At 38.5% G+C, this 21,784-nt stretch overlaps 1 protein-coding gene across 3 annotated transcripts in view; it reads left to right on the top strand.

Moving 5' to 3' along the window:
- The window catches only part of FZD3 (frizzled class receptor 3), a 56,294-nt gene that overhangs the window by 13,122 nt on the left and 21,388 nt on the right, over nt 1-21,784 (top strand). Inside the window, exons 1-3 of one of the 3 annotated variants that reach the window (XM_062573311.1) lie at nt 10,639-10,789; nt 16,956-17,152; nt 18,424-19,441. In XM_062573311.1, coding sequence (XP_062429295.1) covers nt 16,968-17,152; nt 18,424-19,441 — 1,203 coding nt within the window. In that variant the 5' untranslated portion in view covers nt 10,639-10,789; nt 16,956-16,967. Of the gene's footprint in view, nt 1-10,638; nt 10,790-12,505; nt 12,569-16,955; nt 17,153-18,423; nt 19,442-21,784 lie in introns of those variants that run through there. The other 2 variants (XM_062573310.1, XM_062573309.1) reach the window with 2 other exon arrangements.

The raw sequence follows: 21,784 nt of genomic DNA, 5'->3' as shown, positions 1-21,784 counted from the left end.
ATACTTCTGCAGAATGTAGGCAAACCAAAAGGGGTTCCTGATAATGTATCAAGAAATTCTTGCTTTAACAAAACCTGAGGTTTGTCTGTGTGAAATGTATTAGCCTATTGTTTCAAACCTGACCTGTAATAGGCATGAATGTTGTGCAAAGGTGATGAAGTCCTGAGTGTATTAGACCAGTTTCAGAAGAATTAAAGCTGTTTTTACAGGCCCAAATAGATCATGCAAAAATTATATGACAGTTTTTTTTTAATGAGGCTTTAGAGAATGCTGATTCTTGAACATATCCTTGAATGAGTTCATATTAGGACCATCAATCTTATTCTTTTCAGACTGAAATACAACAAAATTCAAGGTAATCTGAATCAGCTAGTGTATATTAAAGCATCTGACAGGAAGAGCAGCAACAGGAAGGAAGGAACTGTATAATTTATGTTCAGCTAAAATGCATAGATATGCATATTTACCAACTTCAAAGTTGCTTGCCTGGTAGCTACTGTGAATCCTGGTGTGGAATCAGGACAAATCAGAGACAAGTCTTGCAATGGTATCTTGTTTCTACTTTAAGACATGTAGAGGAAGGGGAACAGAAATTCCATAGCCAACTTAATGTGGACTTTCATTTTGCATTTTCTGTCTCACTTTTTATGCACTAGAGGCTTAACTAAGGAACAAAGGAAAGATACTTGTTTTTGACTAAAAATCTTTTGAAGCAGTTAATCCAAACAGTGTAATACCAAGAGAAGATTGGTACTGCGTGCTTCAGTGTTTAGATGAAAGTTGGACTTTTAGGCTGTTGTTACGTGCAGTCCTTGGGAGGACATTATAATTTTGACAATCAAACTGTTAAATATTGACTTACAGAAGAAGGTAGTTGTTCATTTGTTGATCCAGGCCTGCGATAGCAAACCTAATGAACCTAATGGCTCATGCCTCTTACTGTACCTAGACCATGCTTGAATATGTTGTCTATCCTAGAACAGTGATCAAAGAGAATATGAACTGTAACTTGCATTTTAATGTAAAGTGCGTATTTATTTGATTGAGGGATTACAATAGTCTTCGATTTTTTTTTCCTACATAGGCCATATCACTGTATTTCAGGAAACTGGATAGAAGTATTATAGTGCTGCGCTGTACAGAACAGCATGAAAGAAGAGAGTACCAAAGAGCACTTCTGTTTAACACAAGGTTAAAACTTATGCATGTAGATCATTGGTACTCAAATAGCAAAGCTAGACAGCAGGTGTTAGAAACCTTTAATTTCCTTTCCTTGGCTGGCTAACAGGCTTCCTCAAGAGAGTAATTTCAGAAATACTGTTTCCTAGTCTTTTATGTTTGTTAATCAGAACAAAATGCCACATGAATATTTTCAAAATGCAGACTATTAGTGAGACAGAAAAGAAGAAAACTTTTGTTAAATGAATAGACTGCTGCTTACGTGGTGAAAATTAACTCTTGTTACCATGTTCATACCTTCTTAAACAAAAGGATAATTCTGAATGATGATTCAACTGGAAATGTGGAAACAAAACTTATCTTTAATAGTTTATTGTAAGCATATGAAAAAAATTATTTTTATGTAATGATTAAGTTTAAAGTGAATGCTCTACATCTTAATCAACATCTATTCACAGTGGGCCTGTTTTCAGGGTCATGGAGGCAGATGGCTCTGCGTTGTGGCTAATTCTGTAGCATCTGGTAGAGGCTTAAGGAGGAGTTATTAGGAAAGGTGGAACACACATGAATTTATTTAGAGTAGTCAAATGACAACCTAGCATACTTTGTAGTCTGTTGTAGCTTTTTACCTGCATCTGCTAGTTCTGCAACAAGACTGTTCTGCCAGAGCACTAAGGGAATTCTGGTTTTGTCATTTATTATCTCCCTTACCTTCCACAAGCATACAGTCATTCATCCCTATCTTTTTGTATGTTTTTCTTCTCTAGCTTAATCAAAATCACCCAACTGATTCTCTTTTAGATTCAGCTGCTATGGGACAAAAGCCATATTTGTTTTTTATATTGCATACTGTAGTAGTGCAGGTTATTTGTTACAATGACTAGACTTACAAATCCTGCTAGAGAGAAGACTAACTTAGACAAAGATGTAGTTGTGCTAAATTAATACTGAAATAGCTATATCGCTAATAGGGATAGAGTCCAATGTGTGTATGTGCAAAATGCTATGAGCTATTTCAGTATTAATTACCACTTGCGTTTAGTCCAAATCACTAGAAAGACCTTTATCTTCCCTCTTTCTTCTGATATTAATGTTATTTAGAAACAACATTTTAACACTTTTAACTTGTTAGCTGACATAATAGGTTGGAATATCTTTAGTTTTTTGTCCTTTCCATTTGCCTTCTTCCAGAGCTTGTTTTCCCTGCAGAAAGCTAAAAATTGGCAGTGATGTCAATAACCATGGACTTCTTCAAAGCTCTGTGGCTTGGCTAGGAAGTACTTTTTCTTTTGCTGATCTCTTGGAAGTGTTTGTGTGTGTGTGTGGTTCCCCCCCCCCCCCACCCCCTTGATTTCAGTAGTTTGTGGTGGTGATTCCTATTTTAGGATACTCTGATGAAAGAAGAAAGTCACAACAGGCTGACAAGACAGGAGTGTAATAGCAAATAACTTAAACAGCAAGGAGCAATCATGCAGCTGGTATGGCTGCAATTTTCTTCCTTGTTTTGGGAGACATTCATGGTGACTTTAAAGAATGTGAGGATGGCTTTTATGGATTTGAATCATTTTTGTATCAGCAGGATACTTCTGCGTGGCTGTGAAGCTACTGTGTTCTGTGGTTTGAGAAGAAGAATATATATATAGAAATATGTTATTAATGTTCAAAGGGCTACTGCCTTATTCCTGATTTTGTATCCTATCCATTAAAGGAAACAGATGCATACGGGATTTGCGACTTGCTGAGGGAAAACAAGCCTGCTTTTTTCCGACCTATAGCTCCGGTTAGTACTGAAGCTAAGTAGTCTGTGGATTGTTTTGATATTTGTTAAAGGTAAATTTTATAATATTCTGTGTAAGAGAGAGTCTCATAAAAATGGAATTAAGGAGGAAATGGATATGTGTACGAACTAAGCTAAGAACAGTGATACAAAATCAGACTGGAGGTGCGTTTAGTGTGGTATTCTGTTACCTGATCGTGGCCCACAGTGAGTGCTGTATGGAAAGGTGTAAGAACAAGGCAAGTATGTCATGATATGACCATGCTGTACTTCCACGTCCAACAATTTGTGGCTTTGAAATTACGTCTTTGCATTAGTAATGCAGATATTAATGTATTTTTCCACCAATTTATCAGTTTGCTTCCTGAACTCATACGATCTTTCAGCATCCACAAAATTCTGCAACAAGGAGTCACATAACGCTTCACACAACACCTTTACCTTAACTGTTGCTGGAGAGGGCTTTGGCAGCGGAGGCGTGGGGGGGGGGGGTGTCGTCTTTTTGAATTTGCCACCTGCTGTTTTGTCTCCTACTTCTTGGTCTGAAGAGATGGAGAAAAATTGGATCGTGTTTTTGCTTTACGGATCATTTGTGGTTTTGTAGGTCTATTTCATACCTCATCCTCCTGTCTGTTTCTCAAGATGCAAAACCAAAAGTGCCATACCTAAATTTAAGTGCAGTATATGAATGCAATTGCTATTCAGATCACATGTTAATATGCTGTATATACATCCAGTCTATCCTATTGCTCTTGTAGTAACAATTACAAGTGCTGGCCTCTGTCTGCTGTGTTTTGCAGAATTGTTAGTTAATGTTATTTGGTTCTGTGTATTTCCAGCTGTAGTTCAATAGAAATCTTTCTAAAGCTGTGTTATTTCCAGTTACCTGTGAGATTCTGGAGAACATCTTTGGAGCCTTTCAAAGTCATGTGGAAAAAGAATGTTCAACATCTTTGCAGGAGAAGAATATTAAATATCTGTGTTTGCTCTGAGAATCAGATTTGCCCAGTTTCACTGAAGTCTGTTGTAAATTAACTTCATGGAAATATGTGGACTTAAAGCTAGCATGAAGTTGGACATTTGGTCCTTAAAGTTTTATTTTAATGATATTTTGTTTGTTTGTAATACTTTCCTTTGCACCTCAGATTGGAAGCTGTGGCTTCGAGCATTGGGTGTTTCATGGTGCCTTTCACGCCTTGTTTCCCGTGTTGGGAATTTGGCTCCATGCTCGTACTCCCCGTCTGCGGTCGGTCGGCAGAGCTGGTTCCTATGGTTACTTGCCCTTTGTAGGGTGACAAAGGTTGGCATCCTGATTCTCATGAGCCAAATTCTGCCCTTTGACTCTCTCCCCTTTTCACACCCCTTGCTCAGCTTGGCCTCTTGCTCTGCTCGGAGGCTTGTCAGCAAGGGGGTTCCCATGGTAACGAGGAAGGAAATTTGAAAAGAGAAGAAGAGTGAATAGGAGCACAAAGGCCTGGTTAATTTGAATTTGAACAAGGAAGGAAGGCTCCTTGTAGTTCATCTTTGTGCGTTGTAGAAACCTGAAATTTATCTTTTAAAAGTTGCTTTCAATTTGTAAACTTGTTTATATTCCCTGTTTCTTGATTTATAGAACAAAAGTTGTCATGTTTGAGGTACTGAGCAACAAGAAACATTTTTCTTTTTAAATTCAGTGATAGAATTCCCGTTGAGTGTTCATTTAACTTTTTTTCACCTCTACAGGTCCAAAAACATGATTCAGGTTTTAATAGTTTTTTTTCTGAGAACTTGAGTGTTACATGTATGATTCAGTTATCCTATCAATTATCTAATGTCTGTACATACTTTTTTTGTGGAGTGAATAAGTCCATGTAGTTCAGAATAGATAGACCCATTAGTTGAAATTCTTTGTGCTAAATATTCCTCCTTGCTGCTTCTTGAACTTTTGTTAGCATTTTTATTTAATCTGGGCATGTGCAATACAGAAATATAACTGCAGAGAAAAATACAGTAACAAAATTTGGTCTTTGATTTCAGTTTTAATGCTTACTGTCAGCAACTAAGAAAATTTTCAAAAAATGTTTTAAAATATGTACCATTTGATAACAAATGCCTTTGAGATACATATTTTACAAATGTGTTAAATAACAATTAGACAAAGTTTGATTTTAAATTTGTGCTAAAGAACAATGAAATTACTTTGTCTACAGATTTTCCACACTAGCTTTTTGAATGACAAATAGTCCATCTAGTTTTTACGGAAAAAATAGGTGCTACCTTTGGTTGAAAAAATACCATTTAAATATTCTGATCTGGAAATTTGCCCTCCAACTTCACTTTCACAAATTCCTGCAGCAAAAATACTGAAGAATCTCAAAGAGTACATGTATGTCATGCACAGAGTTACTTTGACTCTACAAGCAAATTATTCCTGTTATTCAGAATAACATTAGTTACTATTAGTTAAGTGGCATCACAAAAAGACAACATAATTCTTCAGATCCATCAGCTACTTTTTCCTAAGACAATGGAAGCAGTTCCTTCTGTCTGGAAAAAATAAGCTTCTGGGCTCTTAAAGTTTAGGCTTTGGTTCCCTCCTGCTTTGTACTAGTTGCTACTAGTAGCCTGGGTTGTGGAGGGGATTTGAGAAAGGGGTGTTGAATTGGAGCCAGGATTATAAAAGATCTGCAGCTTGCAGTTCTGCTACAGTGACAGCCAATTCCTCTGCCCTGACCTGTTGTACCCATCAGAGAGGAGTCACAGTGTGAAGGATTAAAGGACATGTTTTTCATCTGGATGGTGTTAGTCACCATCCATGAGGTGGGAGGCAGTGGGAGCTAGGTGTGAGTGAAATCGGCAAAGGACTGAAGCAGAACTCATCATGACATTAAAAAAAAAAAAAAAAAGGCACATACATACACTCCTATCCACTCTTCTGTCTCTGTCCCACTTCTTTTGAGGTTCAAGAGACAAAAGGATCTGGAAAGCAGCTCTACTGTATGAACTTCCTATGGTTCTTCAGAGGAGAAACGCCCTTTGAGCCGTCTGCTGCGGTCTGCCAGAGGAGCCTGCTGTGACTAGCCAAACAAGGCTTATCACAGCAGGTTTCCAGCTCTTGTCGCCTTCCCTACCTCATAGCCCCACACCTGGTCTTTGCTCTATTGCCTTTTCCATCCTTTTAGACACAGATATTTATAAAAGGGATTTTGCAGTGTTAGGCAATTATTCAGGCAGGCAATCAATGGGAAACACATTTACTATCTCTTAAATCACCCTCACATGCTTACATCTGCAAGTAATTTAGTGCAGTCTTTCCAGTTCATCTGACCTGCTCTTTTATAGCTTGATCTCACTTATTCCATTCTGTGTAAATTCCCTATAGGTAAAAACATCTCTGCACTTTTTCTGTGCGGCACCTGATACATGGAGTACGTTAGCAGAGCTTGTAGGTGCCCTTTACTGTTTGAGATAACCTTGTGGAGCTGTGCTACTTCCACCCATGGATATTGCTGATATTTGTATCTATTTATTATTGTTTCTATTTTTTTTACTGGAAAAGATTTTGAGCCCACCATCCTGTGTAGAGGTCCCGCAGAGTAGCCACAAATCTTTTTCTATTCCCTTGTTTCCTCCCACTCCTATCCCCTCGCTCCTCCCGCTATTCTGCTAATCCTGCTATTGTGTCATGTTGTGTCCCGCTTGTCTGCAGTGTTTCGGAGACATGCACTATATACTGTGGGTGCGTTTTTTCCCAAGCCTGTGTTAGCGAGACAGAAGAGAACTAAACACAAACTTCTCCCGTCCTCAGCAAAATCCAGCAACATTTGAGGACAAAATATTATTTAATCTATTTTGAGAGGTGCAAGCACGCTTTTAGGATGCCACAGAAACAAATAGGCAGAGGGAAATTCACTGTGGGAATTTTTGTCAAATATTTTTCTTGTAAATTATTAACCGTGGGGAAGAAAAATCAACTTCAGGAGTTTGGTTTTATTCTTAATTTGGCAGGTTTTTTTGCAGCTTTTAGAATTGGTCATTCAGATGTTTGGTGGATAACTGCCTTCTGTCCAGTGGAAAAATGTTGTACAATTGCAATTATTATTTTTTAACTCCTGTTCCTTGTCCTCCCCTGTAGAGTTTATTTGTGACCTCATTAACTTAGCCCTAAATGGGAGGAATGGTGTCCCCGATCAATCTTAAATTTTAATTTACAGCTGCTGTGTTCTGGCATGTTTTTGAAAAGTGGTTAATTATTAAAATTAAAGCCACCAACTAATTATCTTAAAACTTCTGTTTTAACTAGAAATCAATTTTTATTTAATATGCTGGAATAAATGGAGATTTTTTTTCCCCTCAATCTTAACATTTCTGTGCGCTTGTCTGCCAAAACAGAGAGGCCTGCTTGGTGGCCCTCTTACAATTCAGTAATTAGATAAACCTGTACTGAAATGAACAATCTCTTTAAAAGTATTTTATAAAAAATAGATGGAGTCAGTATTTGGTCAGAACATATGTACTCACTGTAAAATTATAATAATGGGGGGAAAAATCCATTTTCAAGGACTGGAAACTTTCAAAAAAAAAGTCATCCCATTTTCACATTGTTCTTATGTTCAACTGTACAGTGCCTAGCACACAGAAAGAATTTCATACATCAATCAAAAAAGGAAGAAGTTAATCTCCAGATTCAACTATCCAGATCACTTTTTATTTTAGTAGGAGATTTATTCTGCTTGGTCATGGAAGGAGCCAACAATACAGGAAAATGCCCCTCAGGGGCACTGGAAGATGCACTGTTTGCTTATATATTTTTTTTTCTTTTCTTCGTTCTTTTTTTGTTTTCAAACTTCCAGGTGTATATATATTAGTTTTCTTGAATAAACTCTTAATTTTATTGACATGTGCCTGCTTCTTCCCTGTTAATGCATGAGAAGAATACTTAGTACTATTACTGCTTTACTTTTCTTGGGTTAAAATATTTGCTAAACTAATCACAGAAACAGATATAATTCCCCAAGAATCCTTACAATCAAAATAATATGAAAACTATAATTGGTAAATGAGAGAGAAGATAAAAGAAAACAGTGCTTCAGATTAACTATAAAATGAAGCATAAGATGCTACTGAACTGTGATTTGAAGATGGTGCAGCTTGATTCCTATTGGATCCTATCCTAATAAATGTATAGGGCTGTGTGGTTTGTAGGGTGTAGACTGCACATTCAGTGGAAACAGTCCTGTGCTATTTATGCATGTAAAACAACTTACTGAATTTTTGGAAATGACTTTGGCAAAAAATAGCTTAATATACTGCAGGGATAGTATAGTCTGTCTGGAAGTTATATGCCAGGGAAAGAAAAGGAATAGTTCTCATCAGTATGTTTTAAATATTGCCCTGTGAAATATCCTTAGTTTTGAGACTTGAAAATGCAAATCTTGCCTCCTGTCCAGCTGTTGATACATGTGTGTGTATATGTATTTTTGCTAGTATGCAGATAAAACAGATGGTTTGTAATGTTAGATTCAATCACAGCTGTTAAAATATTAACATTTGTTTTACAGATAGATTTCATTTGATACCCAGAATTAATTTTACAGTATGAATTCAACAGATGATGCTCTTCAGTTTGCATCATATTATTTATCTAGATGGCTGTACTGGATTTATATGATGCTTTGCTGTTTTTCAAGCTGTATAAACAAAGACCTTGACTTTCCCATTGTTAGAGAGGCTGTATTTTATTACCTGTGCATTCCTTTTGATTTTCAGTTTGGACAATAAATGTTAGGCAGGGTCAAGAAAATATCCACTGTTTAGCCAGATACATCTGTAAACTCAGTTGGCACAACTAGTTTGTTTTTTTAATGTAAGTATGCAGTTATGAATTAACAAATGGTCTCACAGTAGTTATTTACAGATCATTACTTGAAATCTTTAGGTTAGGTTCATTGTGGGCTTTCATGAAAACAGGATCAAATAATTTAACCTTAATTTCTCGGTACAAATAGATGTTGATCGTAGTGTAGCCAGATAGGACATGAGAGTTTTGGAATAGGAATTCATGCTGTCAGAACTCCTATCTGATGATTACAGCTCAAACAGTGAAATTATTTATGATAACGGAATCTGCCATTGAATTCCTATGCATTAAAACACATGGTTTGGCTACTTAGAGAATATAGTTTGGAATTTTTCGCAGCAGACTGACTGCTAAGAGAGTAGCAGAGATCTTCCTGAATTCACTCCATGTTTCTCTCTTACAGCCTTTTGACTGCAGAAGGTTTTGCTCCTGGGTTTTAACAGCATCAGTGCATGTTTTCTGACTTGGCAAGAAGTCTGTCTTCTGTCTGCTGCAATGTAGAGCTAATGCTGTACAAGTCAAGAGTTTGTCTTAAATATGTCCCTGCAAAATTCCATGGGTCCAGCTGGACCCAGGACAGTTGAGCTCTGTTACATTTTAGACGGTTGTAAACACATGGGATATCCTAAGCAGCAGAGTTTAGGGTTTAATGATAACTAGCAGCTCAGCTGTGTCCTGCTCGTCTTCCTCCAGTGCCATGTCCCTTTTGCCCCTCTCACAGTGGCACTGGAGTTTGCCCAAACCTATCATAAACTTGCTAATGTAGCTTAGGAAACATTAAAAACCACTAACTTTAGGAAAAATGAGCAGATCAGCCTAGATATATTATAAAGTTGTATCCTGAGCCTACCGGAAGACTATATGGATGCTAATACTTTAGGATCTCAGCATTCAGGATCTCATCCTGACATTTTGCACTCCTGATATTCCAAAACCAGCATGTGTGGCTGTGAGGCGAGTTTAACCGTCAGCTTAAACCAATGTTAAACCAAGGCCAGTGCAAAGGAGGCTGGTGGCAGGAGTGAGGGCAGGGACTGATTAACTTAGGCCCATTGTGAAAGTGCACCCTGAAGTGCCTTAAATGACAACTGTGTGTCCTCATTTCACAGCCATGTAGGAGAATGATGATGACAACCACACAGTGCACATTGGCTTTTGAGGGAGTCAGCATGCTGTAGATTCCCTTGATTAGTCTGTCAAGCCCTTTGGCTTGAATGCCAGAATAAAATAAACAGAAGTCCTCTTGCATCCTCATCCTGGTGGAAAATATGTTAAGCTTGTAGGCTATATTGGCTTGTAATATTGAGCTCTGTTTGATGTTCTGCTGTGTTAGTCCTGTGAGAAGCCACAGTTAGCAAAGTCACACGTGAAACAGTAAAAGCTATCAAGATTTGTAAAAATTTTCTGTTGAATGGATGAAGCATTCATTGTTGCTCACATTGCATCTCAAAAATCCAAATGGACTAGTTTTACTCAGCAGGGTTTGTTGTTTATTATGCGACAGACACTTTGTCATTCGGTATGTTGATGACAGTAAAAATGAAAAGGTGAAACAAATCTGACTGGTGATTTTGAGGCTTGGCGATGTCTTCTTTGTATCTTTCCTCCTGTTTCCTGTTTTTAGAAAATCCCCTTTTTATAAGCTCTCGAGAACTTGATCTGGTTCCTGATACAATTCTGTGCTCCAAAGTTAATGCCAAGTCTTCTAACAAATCTTCATACCAAATGTTTTTCTTCCTTCACTCAGATATATTTTTGAGCTCCATGCCAACACTGAATTGTTTATACTCTTCACTCCTGTTATTCTTCGAGGAGACAGACCTCCCTTGAGTTGGCAGAAATAGTCCCTGACATGCAGATCAATCTGCTGTGGCAGAGTTGAAGAAAAGAGAAGGTGGTTATCACTAAAACCCCACTTCCCATGCTGGGTATCTTTCCCCTTCCCACAATGACAACAGCATTAGAGCATTTCTCGGCAGACATCAAAGCACTGGGTAAGCTCAGTTCACACTCGGAAGATTTGTTTTTGCAACCACAGGATATAGAAATGTGTCATTTAAATGAAAATTTTGATTCTATCAAGATTTACAGCTCTTGCCCAACAGTCTCTTGCTTGTCTAGGCAAGTGTGCTTTTCCCAGTCCTAAGCTTAATACTGTCTAAAATTCTGGCCAGTGGGCTGTGTATTTATTTCTCTGTGATACTTTGGAATTCTCCCAAGCCCATCACAGCGTGTGTATGGAGGGAAGAGAGGAAGTCCAAACGGTCTCTGCTGTCTTATAAAAACTATCACTTCTTGCAAATGGATGTTGTTGCCAGGACTACCCGCCTGTGTTCATTAGTTCCTAAAACATAAAGATCATCTATAGCAAAAATGCAAATTGACAGATGGATGCCATCTTTTCAGTGTCTTCTGCAAGAACTTAGCATTTTAAAATTAAGCAGGGCACCTCTTTTAAGAACAAGAAAAAAGAACAGATGGCTTTGGGTTTTAGTCATACAGACAGAGACTAATGTCATTTGCTGTCTTTTAACTACTTTCATCTTTATCCTACTTTTTCCCCCTCAGTTGAGAAATTAACCTCAGCTGTCTGTTTACACCTGAAGACCAGAAAGCTTAGGATGGTTTGTGTGATTGCTGTGCTTTCACAAGTAAGGCAGGTGAAATAGTTGGGCTTAGGTTTAAAGTGAATAACAGGGTGATTAGCTGGTTCAATGTATAACATGAGAAAAGTGTAATATAAAAATGACACTAATTACTTGGCATTTTTATTGTTGGAATAACTTAATATCTATTTGAACATGGACATTTATTTTTAGTTCCAAGTTAAAACAATCTTTATTTTTATTACTTCCCAGTCTCTAACGTAGTACAGTATCAATGCAGTCCTCAGAGCAAGCACAATTTTTCCAGCTAACATCAAATTATGAGACATGGAATATCAGAAGACCACAGTTTGGATCATAAAAGTTCACAGAGAAAATGTGAGAATAGCCTTTTTCCATGCTGAAAAATAAAGCCTAAACAAGTGGCCACAACTCTGACCCCATTTTGCTTTTCATATCTGTATCATTGTGCAAAGCCTGAAAAAGCAGTATGCTTAAGTTTGTCCAGACAAGAAAGTTAATGTTGAGGTAAGGTTTGAATTTGCATTATGCTAAGAGTTCTGCACTAAGTATGTCTTGGCACTGTGCATTAAAAGCAGGTTTTGGCAAATGAACTAATTGCCCTTTGAAAATAGAATAAAGTGTCTGTGCAATAAAGCTGCATTTCTGTGATCACTTTAAGCTGAGCAAGTGTGGAGTGTTTCCAGAAGGAATGGCTTTGCTCTTACACACCCAGCTGTGTGTGTTTCTGTCCCTGTCTGCATCCATCAGTGCCATGGCAATGTGATACAGTCAGGCTCAAGGCTAAACTAAATGAAAATAAGTAGTCTTCTGTCACATCCTGCTGTATTTGTTGAACTTAGTGCCCCAGCTTGTTGCTCTTTGCAGACCCCTAGCTCTGCTGTGCCTGTGCGATCGCTCCCTGATTTTTAGGAAAAATCGGTTAGCCTAACTCAGGACTCTCAAGTACGGTCCCACTTGAAGTTAGCAACAGCCGTTTGAGTACCACAGCAGTTGTCCAGCACAGGTTATTAACTTAAATCATCATTATTTTCAGATTATGCTTATGTACCAGCATGACTGTGGGATATAGGCTCCAGCAAAGAGATGGGCAGCTGGGGCAGTGACTTCTCAACAAAGCCCAGCAAGATTCAGAGGAGTGTGCAGGTCAGAGCCATCTGATAACTAATTTCCACTGTCTCCAGAAAACAGACTCTGCTTGAAAGAGACCCTAGGCAGCATTCACGTGAACTACTTTGCTGTCAGAGCTGTGAAGCAGCTCACTCAAATGAGAAGAACTATAGTTATTAGAAGTAGGAGGCAGTAACATGTTCAGTCTAACTAGCAGTCTGAAGAGCTACATCTGTCTGGGGTTTCCACGGTTCTCATGGGGAGGTGGCCTGGAAAGCGTTACTGCCCGTGCGCTTTGATATACAATTCAAGAATCTTCCTAATGAGTAACAAGCTAAATTCAAACATAGAGCAGATCATGTGGCTGCCCTGAGACAGGATATGCCCTGAGGCAGTTGTTTCCACCAGAGAATTGTCCCAGTAATTGAGAGTCATAGCATCGTTCTTCTCCCATGCGCCTAAGGGAAGAAAACTTCCCTTCTTTTTGCGAGTTTGTGAGACTGCTTCCTGTTTAATTTTCTTTTAAGAAAAATAAATGTATAAATGACCAGTTTAGTGAAAGATTGCCAAATAATTTTTGCTTAGATTTTGCTATAATGTCACTTCCCAAATAGCAGCCAGTGAAGTGACTGCTGCTGTGTAACATAAAAGGCAGAATTTGGTTTCTTATCTCTCAGTAATATGAGAAGTCTGAAACTGTAACAAAGTTCCACAGATTTATTATAGTTAACTATTATCCTTGTTTTGTAAACAAATTTTCATTTCTGATTTAAAAAAATGTGTTTGGGGAAAAGAAACCCTACGCATCATTCTGTCTATCCTTTTACCTTCATCCTTTCCTGAAAAAACAGCATCAAAACAAATGTCAGGAAATTTCTGCTCTCTATTAGAACATGGACATTAAAACATTTCCCATTCCCTATCTTTTCAGAAGACAGGAATTGTAGGGAGAGAAGGAGCTAGGGCCATGCTGCTGGCAGTCAGGAGACTTCTTAAAGCAACTCTGCTGCCAGCAATGAAAATACTGGGGAAGAGGGAAAGAAGGGATCAATACAACTGTGGCAGGCTGGGCTGCTCTGCAGAAAGCAGTAATGTGCTACTGTGGTGTGTTATTTAATGCACGCTGCCTGCGTGGGAAAGCAAAGGAGGGATGGCAGAAGGGATGCCGGGGCGAGCATGCATTGGCTTAGCCTGGCAAAAAGCACGTTCAAAATGCTGTTGTGATTGTTGCAGCTTTGAAGGAATTTGTGTGGTCAGAAAGACTTTTCCTAGGGGCAGAGGGACCGGGAGCATTGAGTGTGCAAGTTTAAGTGTATTTATTCAGTTACATAATCTGGCGTTTTTTAAATATGGAAGTACCTTCAGAGGCAGCACAGAAGGTTGCATAACTTGTCTGTTGGTGTTTGTTGTCTCTTAAGCATTTATCTCCTTCCATTTTTGCATTTCCTTGGACTTGGCCTGAATTAGAGAAATCAGACTCATATCTTCTCTTGTTCTTTTATTTTTTTCTCCTTATGTTGAGTTGTTCAGTAGACATTTTTCAAAGGCATGTATCATTTAAACAAAAAGCCTTTTGTTACACACCAAAGTGGAACAGGGCTAAATGTCAAAGCTTGCACTGCTTCCTTGGGCATGACTATAAACAGGTCTCTTAATCTCCATGGCTTTATTGATTTTTAATAGTACACAACATACTAGATGGAAGTGACTTTTAATCTTAGTAGCTGCAAAGAAAGAGTAAGATAATTTTTGAGATAGGATGCTTACAGGCTGAGCTACTTACAGGCACAAATGAATGCTGCTAGCTGTTCCTGGTTGAAAGCAAGCAAGTTTCTCTTTTTCTGTTTCATAAGAATAGTGGTTGTAGGTTTTGGGTTTTTTTTGTCTTTTTCTGTTGTCTAGCATTGCCACTACATGATTTTAAAATAAACTGATTTTTATATAGTTCGAAACAGAGTTTATCTCTCTGCAGTTGTTATTTTGAGAGACAGAATGGTGTGAGAGAGGCCAGGAGTTGCTGAGAAACAGGACAGCCAGGACTAATGAAACAGCCCTATTGAATTACATCTACTTAAGTATGTTTCTCTAGTGTTGTTTGGGTTGAGTGTGTCTGTACCCTCCTTTGAGGGGTATGCTGAGGCCATCAGCAAAATCAGACTTGTTTTCTGCGGTAAGTCTAGCTGAGTTTTCTAAGTGTAGCTCAGGTGTGCTCTCCAGGGCACCAAGGGTCTTTGCCAGTGAAGATTCAGAAACCTGAACAGGGGCCGCTAGCGTTACTTAGATGTCTCAGTGTCTCCAGCCGAGCCTCCAGCAGCCATGCAAGAAGGGAGCGGGTATCCGCAGTGATCCTGTCTCGTGTCTGCCTGGCCCTTCAGAGGCCCTTCTTGTGCCAGTTCTTCCAGGCCCACGTGCAAATCTTGGAAAACCAACGGCACTAAGGGGGCATTAGAAACCCCCCATTTCAGCAGCCAGCTCACATGCGTTTGAGCGCTCTGTAGCTTCGCCCTCAGGCTGCTGCAGACAGACAGACGGACAGGGAGTGTGCTGTTCTTACCGAGTACACTTTTAGACCCTGTAGCCATTGATTAAAAAGTCTAAGAGCACCATCTGCATTCTCGTTTTTGGACGCTCCCTGGCTTAGTTCCAATATTCCTTCAGACACCATTGCCCAGTGTCCTCTGGAGCTGGTTGAAAGGCGGTGGAGCAACGGGCTGTTACAGGTCGCCTGCCCGTAGCAGGATCAGCAGCGCAGGAGGAGCTGTTGTTTCCTTTGTGTTCCCTTGAACCTGCTTTTCCTTCGCCCTGCAGTGGCCCTGCTCTGGAGCTGTGTTTGCACAGCTTCTGTGCGCACCTTGAGGTGATCAGGGATCGTCCTAGATGATACAGCTTTATGGACGTGAACCAAAACCAAGACGTTAGTTAATTTTAATGAAGGTGAAGTAGCAAGAGAAGAGAAATTTCTAATAATGTGATTTTGGGAATTTGGTTTTTTTTTTTTACAAATGGAAGGCATGTCAGAGAAGAGCGGTAGAGCCAGAACTTGAAATTTCAGTACGGATACGTGCAAGACTGTAGTGGCAAGGGACAGTTCTAGGAGTGAGGTTGGCCAGTAGTTCTTTCATATAAAGATGTACTTTCATTTTCATATTTTCAAGGTTCTTTGAAAAGAAGGAAAGTTAAATACTTTCCAAAACAAAAGTAGAGTTTTCCTTTTCATTTTGTCTTTCCAACAAATAAGGACCTTATGCTTTGCCAATCGTATCAGGTGTCATAACTATCTTGAAACAATTTCTTGGACGCTTGTTTTCAAAGCATAGTCTTACTTACGTTGTAGGTGTAGCTATTTAAAAATATATATACTTCTGAAGTAAATGTTCTACCAAGTAGAAAAGGTGTTCTGTGAATAACAATGAGCTTGTAAATACAGATACTACTTCCTTCTTCACTGTCAGTAACTGAAGGCTTGTATTTCCCTTTGTGTAAGTTATTGCCAAATTGCATGGCTCTGTCATGTGACAATGTTTTCAGAAAGGTGTAGCAAACATGAAACTTAGCTATTTTGCTCATAACTTTTTCAGGCTTTGATTTCACAGTGCTTTATCTTGGCTGGTCAAGAATTGGTGTACTTAACGTGGCTTCACTGTAATTACAGTTAGGAAGATTTACATGTGTTTGAGAATTTATATAACAACAGTGACAGCATGTATGTTGAGACTCTTTTCTGTCTACAAATACACTCTGATGATAAACCTGAGATTTTTAACTGATGGGTCTCTGCAATTGGACAAGATGATGTGGGAAGAGTGAAATGGAAAATGTCCTGTGTTTGCACTTTGTAGAAACAATCAAAATCAAAAATTGAGCTCTGCTAAATAAATTCAAGAAATAGAAAGATGATTTGCAATTTTGATGTAGTGAACTGAAAATAATATTTGAAAAAATCACAGTATGTAATTTCTGTACTCTGAAGGCATCTTACATTATCTAACATTTCTCAGATTGTAATCTCATCTGCAGAATGCAAGTTTGCATATTATTCCACTAAATAAGCAGTTAATAATGCATGTGTCTGTCATTTAAACAACCAACAACAGGAAGCAAGTCTATATGGCTTCTAGTGGAGAGTGTGAATCTAAGCCAGAATCCTCAAAGGTGTTTAGATATCTAACTCCCATTGATATTAATGCAAATCAAGTACATAAATCTCCCTTGTGAATCTGTGTCATTATCCCCAGGTTTCTTGATTGCCGAAGTGCTGTATGATGATGATCACACCTTCTTTGAACAGGCAAAGTTCAAAAAAGGTTGAGCTTTTGATTGTAAAAGTCTTAGGGGAAAGTCATAGGACAAATTATGGCTTCCTGCTGAAGTAGTCTATAAAATTGCTGATAGTAGCTATTGAATTCTCCCTTTTCTTTCCTAGCCATTTCATCCCATGGTGAATTTGGAATGCTCCAGAGATTTTCGACCATTTTTGTGTGCCCTCTATGCTCCTGTGTGCATGGAGTACGGCCGTGTCACTCTCCCCTGTCGCAGACTTTGTCAGAGGGCATACAGCGAGTGCTCCAAACTCATGGAGATGTTTGGGGTCTCTTGGCCTGAGGATATGGAGTGCACCAGGTGAGCAAATTGTTTTTTCCAAATCCCAGTATAAAATTTTAATACATTCTAGGCAATTACTGTAAACTGAGCATGCATATTCTTAAATAAGTGAATATGCCAGTCTGTTTTTCATTGTGTTTGTCCTTTGCACTGACCTGTTTAGTCTGGTATATCAAAGTATTTGATGTTGCTCTAAATCTCTCTAAGAGGCATGCAAAATTACTTTTGCCAGAAATTAGTAATCTTTTCTTCTATAGAAGTGCTGGCTGGTTTTAGTTCAAGTATGAGTCTCAAGGCTGTGTTTTTAGAGCATCTACCATTTGTTGAGATTGTATGTAAACAGTATTTTTCAGCTTTACATTAAACAGATAACTTTACAGCAAAGTATTAGATGATGATCCGCTCTATTTGAAACAGAAAGTACATTAAATTGAAAACAACTTTATGCTTTATTTTTTTAAGTGACTTAAATAGCTAATAAAATTCAGAAGCACAAACAGGAAGAAATAATCTCCCTTGCAGCTGGAAAGGAGAGAATGAAAAACAATTAAAACTCCTTTTTGCAAAAAACAAAATCAGAGGAGGCCTCTAGCCCCTGATTATCTGGATCAAAGATCAGTCTAATTCCATACTCCAGATAGAAGATTGGGCCCTTTAGGACTCCCCATCTCCTTATTAAGGCCATGTCAGTAGTGAAATTTCAAAAATGGAACTAAAACTAACAAAACTTTGCTAATGCTGTGTTAATGCCAGTATGCCAGAATAGGAATGGTGACAGGAGCAGACATGCTCTGAATCCCTCCAGGCTCTCCTGCACAACTGCAGAGTGTGGCTTCGGCAGCCCTCAGCCCAGGCTTAGGGCTTTGCCCGGTTATAGAGACATCTTCATCATAATTTCAGTTCATTAATGTTAGCAGCAGCACTGAGTTGGATTTTTCATCTAATGAGCCCACTAGCTTGTCTGACAACAGCTAGTATGGGTGCTTAGGGAAAGCGCTTTACATCGTCTGTGAAATGATGCTTCCCTGGGCACATCGTCTAAACTAAAATTTAGAGACTTCCTGAAACGAAGTTTGTATCCTCATCTTTGTGTTTAAAACCCTCAGTGGACCCCTCTTCCATTAATTTCTGTTTAATTTTTAAACCTATTTTTATTTTTAAACCTATTTTATCGATTGTCTTTGATTTCTCTCCAGTAAACATGTTTAAATCAGAGCTATAAATGGAATTTCTAGTCTTTGCAAAGTATTTGTGTATTTTCTTGTAAATATTTTTTTCTTACTTTTTAGATTCCCAGATTGTGATGAGCCATATCCTCGTCTTGTTGACCTCAATTTAGCTGGGGAACCCACAGAAGAGGCCCCAGTGGCAGTACAGAGGGATTATGGTTTTTGGTGTCCTCGGGAGCTGAAAATAGACCCTGAGCTTGGTTACTCTTTCCTGAGGGTACGGGACTGTTCCCCTCCTTGCCCAAATATGTACTTTCGTCGTGAAGAGCTCTCCTTTGCTCGCTATTTCATCGGAGTGATCTCCATCGTCTGCCTTTCTGCTACCTTGTTTACTTTTTTAACTTTTCTGATTGATGTCACAAGATTTCGCTATCCCGAAAGACCCATAATATTTTATGCTGTCTGTTACATGATGGTGTCATTAATCTTCTTCATTGGCTTTCTGCTTGAAGACCGAGTAGCGTGTAATGCATCTAGTCCTGCCCAGTACAAGGCTTCCACAGTGACGCAGGGTTCTCACAACAAAGCTTGTACCATGCTTTTCATGGTACTCTATTTCTTTACCATGGCTGGCAGTGTTTGGTGGGTCATTCTTACCATCACGTGGTTCTTGGCAGCTGTGCCAAAATGGGGCAGTGAAGCAATTGAGAAGAAAGCATTGCTCTTCCACGCCAGTGCCTGGGGCATTCCAGGAACTCTAACCATCATCCTCTTAGCAATGAATAAAATTGAAGGTGACAATATTAGCGGCGTATGTTTTGTTGGCCTCTATGATGTGGATGCATTAAGATACTTTGTTCTTGCTCCCCTCTGCCTGTATGTTGTGGTTGGAGTTTCCCTTCTGCTAGCTGGCATTATCTCTCTCAATCGGGTTCGCATTGAAATTCCGTTAGAAAAAGAGAACCAGGACAAACTAGTGAAGTTCATGATCCGGATTGGCGTGTTCAGTGTTCTGTACCTCGTACCGCTCTTGATTGTAATTGGCTGCTATTTCTATGAGCAGGCTTATCGAGGTGTGTGGGAGACCACGTGGATTCAAGAACGCTGCAGAGAATATCACATCCCATGTCCCTATCAGGTGAGGAAATCAATGTGACGTGTTCAGGAATACAGAAAATGGGTAAGGAGGGGATATGCTAAGGCTCAGTTGTCATCCCTAACTGAAAGTGCTGCTATTCCAAGAAAGGAAAGCTTTTGCTGTACTGATGTGATTTCAATAACTCATTTGCCCTTCTAGAAGAGTAAGTATTATTGGAAAATTGTGAGTTTGCGTTAGCTGTTTTGTGCTTTTTTTATTATAGATAGTAACTGTGGAGTTTCTGGGCTTTTCGGTACCTACATATGATGTGAAGGCACTATTTTAAACCAGTTTCAAGAACAGGACCCGATGAGTTTATTTTTTAAACCAATTTCAAGAACAGGACCTGATGAGTTTATTTTTGGTCATTAGATATGTGGTGAAAGTTTTGCTCTAAAAGAATTTTGGCATTTAAACTGAGTAGTCATCAGTCTGATATTTTTTCTAGTTATTGTTTGCTTAGCCTGCAGGTTCCGTGTTCCTTTTAAAAACAATATATGCATGTACAAACAGCTGTGTAAAATCTTACTAGATGCATCTTCTGCAAAAAATTGGAGCTTACAAATCATTAGTTTGTTATCTTAAAATTACTTGCTCAGTGTGTTTAACTGAGTTATCGCAGAAACAAACTACTAAGAGCATTTTATATCAAACTGTCCACTGTTTACCTCAGTATTACGCTGGTGCAGTTTCAAACTTATGAAGAAAATATTGTAAGTATTAATTATTTGAGGCCTACTTTCTTTTTGGAGCCAAAGTAGCAAGTCATTTTTGTAATTACATTTCTTAGATATTTTCTGCAAATGATTTGAAAGCAACCTTATTTTAAGAAGGTTGTGCAGCAAACATTTATTAAGTAGCTGCATAAAATGGTATAAAAATGGTAGTTCTTTGGCTCTAAAGCAGTTAAAATACCAACTGGATCATCAAAGCTCACATTTTAATGCAATAAAAATATCGCTTAAAGATTTGGGGTAGTTTATATAGCTTGATAATAATCTTTTTATTGCCTTTAACCCTTTTTATTGTTTTCTCTGTTACATTTTATTAGGGTGAGACTCCTCCCTCCCATCCAATGTGTGAACACTTTTATAGCAGGAAATATCTATGAATGGGTATATTCAGTTTCATTTGCTTGATTTACTCTACATTGCTGCGGCTTTTAATATGTTAAATTGATTGATGCTTAAAAAGAGAGAGGGACAAGACACTTTCTCATAGTTAATTTTGAATATCCACCATACACCAATCTATAATGTATATAATAATGTGCAAAACTAAAGGGATATTGCATTCTCAGAATGCAGAACAAAAAACTGTTTTAAACATTAAAACTTCCAATGTCTAAGGACCGAATCCTAGATTGTGGAACAATGCAGTAAAGTGCTACTCAAATCTCTAGAAAACCATTAGCATAATGGCTCAGCAGGAATCAAAAGAACAATAATAGTTTCATTCACATCAAATTGGGTTGAAGGACCCATAGACCCTAGGGAGTATTAGAAGGGTTTTTATTCTAACCCTTCCAATTTTTTCTTCAGCTAAACATGCTTCCCCAATTAAACTATCAAGACTTATAATTGAAACAGATTTCCAAAGCAGTGGAAAAAAATCATTTTATCCTTTGATAGTACTAGCAAAATAAATTGTTAAATTATGGGGATAATTTAAAGCTTTCTAGAGAGTATCATTCAGTTTCTAAGTTAGATCATCTTTTTTAAGCCTTTGTGTTATTTAACTTTATTTCAAATATTTGAATATCAGTTTGAGATTTGACTATCAGCTTCTGTCATATTGGGAAAAAAAACTGTTCTAAATTAAGAGCAGTAGTTGATTCCACAGCGGGCTTAATTTTTATGTAGATATTAATGCACCCTTGTAAGCTTTCTATTTGTTATGTGCATAAGTATGGTTTTGTACTACCACTAGCAAATCTAGAAATTAATTTGTCCATTCAACTATTATATCAGCTTTGCCATCGTAGCATGATGCCACAGTAAATCATTCTGGAAGATTGCTAGTGGGAGAGCTCAAGTCTGCAGCTGACGCAGGCATACCTTCTGCGTGACTGCTTCGAGCAGGAGACGGTGCGGGGGTATTCGGGTGCTGCAGGTGTTCCTGGCTGCTGCTAAACCGAAGAGGGCCCAGCGTCACATCCAGTTCCTGTTTTCTCTAGCATCTAGGAGTCACTTTAATCTGTAGCCTGGACAGCAACAGCAGGTAAAACAGGCAGCTGTTGCCCCTCTTGTTCCATGGTTGGTAAAGCTCAGATGAGCGCTGGGAAGACCTGCTGGAAGCTGAGTGAAGGGAATGTTATTTCACTGGGACTTCTTTAGTAAGGAG

This window comes from Rhea pennata, chromosome 3 (genome assembly GCF_028389875.1).
Source record: "Rhea pennata isolate bPtePen1 chromosome 3, bPtePen1.pri, whole genome shotgun sequence".
In the NCBI taxonomy this organism is placed as follows: Eukaryota; Metazoa; Chordata; class Aves; order Rheiformes; family Rheidae; genus Rhea; species Rhea pennata.
Note: the sequence above shows the minus strand (reverse complement) of the source record. Positions and strands in the feature narration are given on the sequence as shown.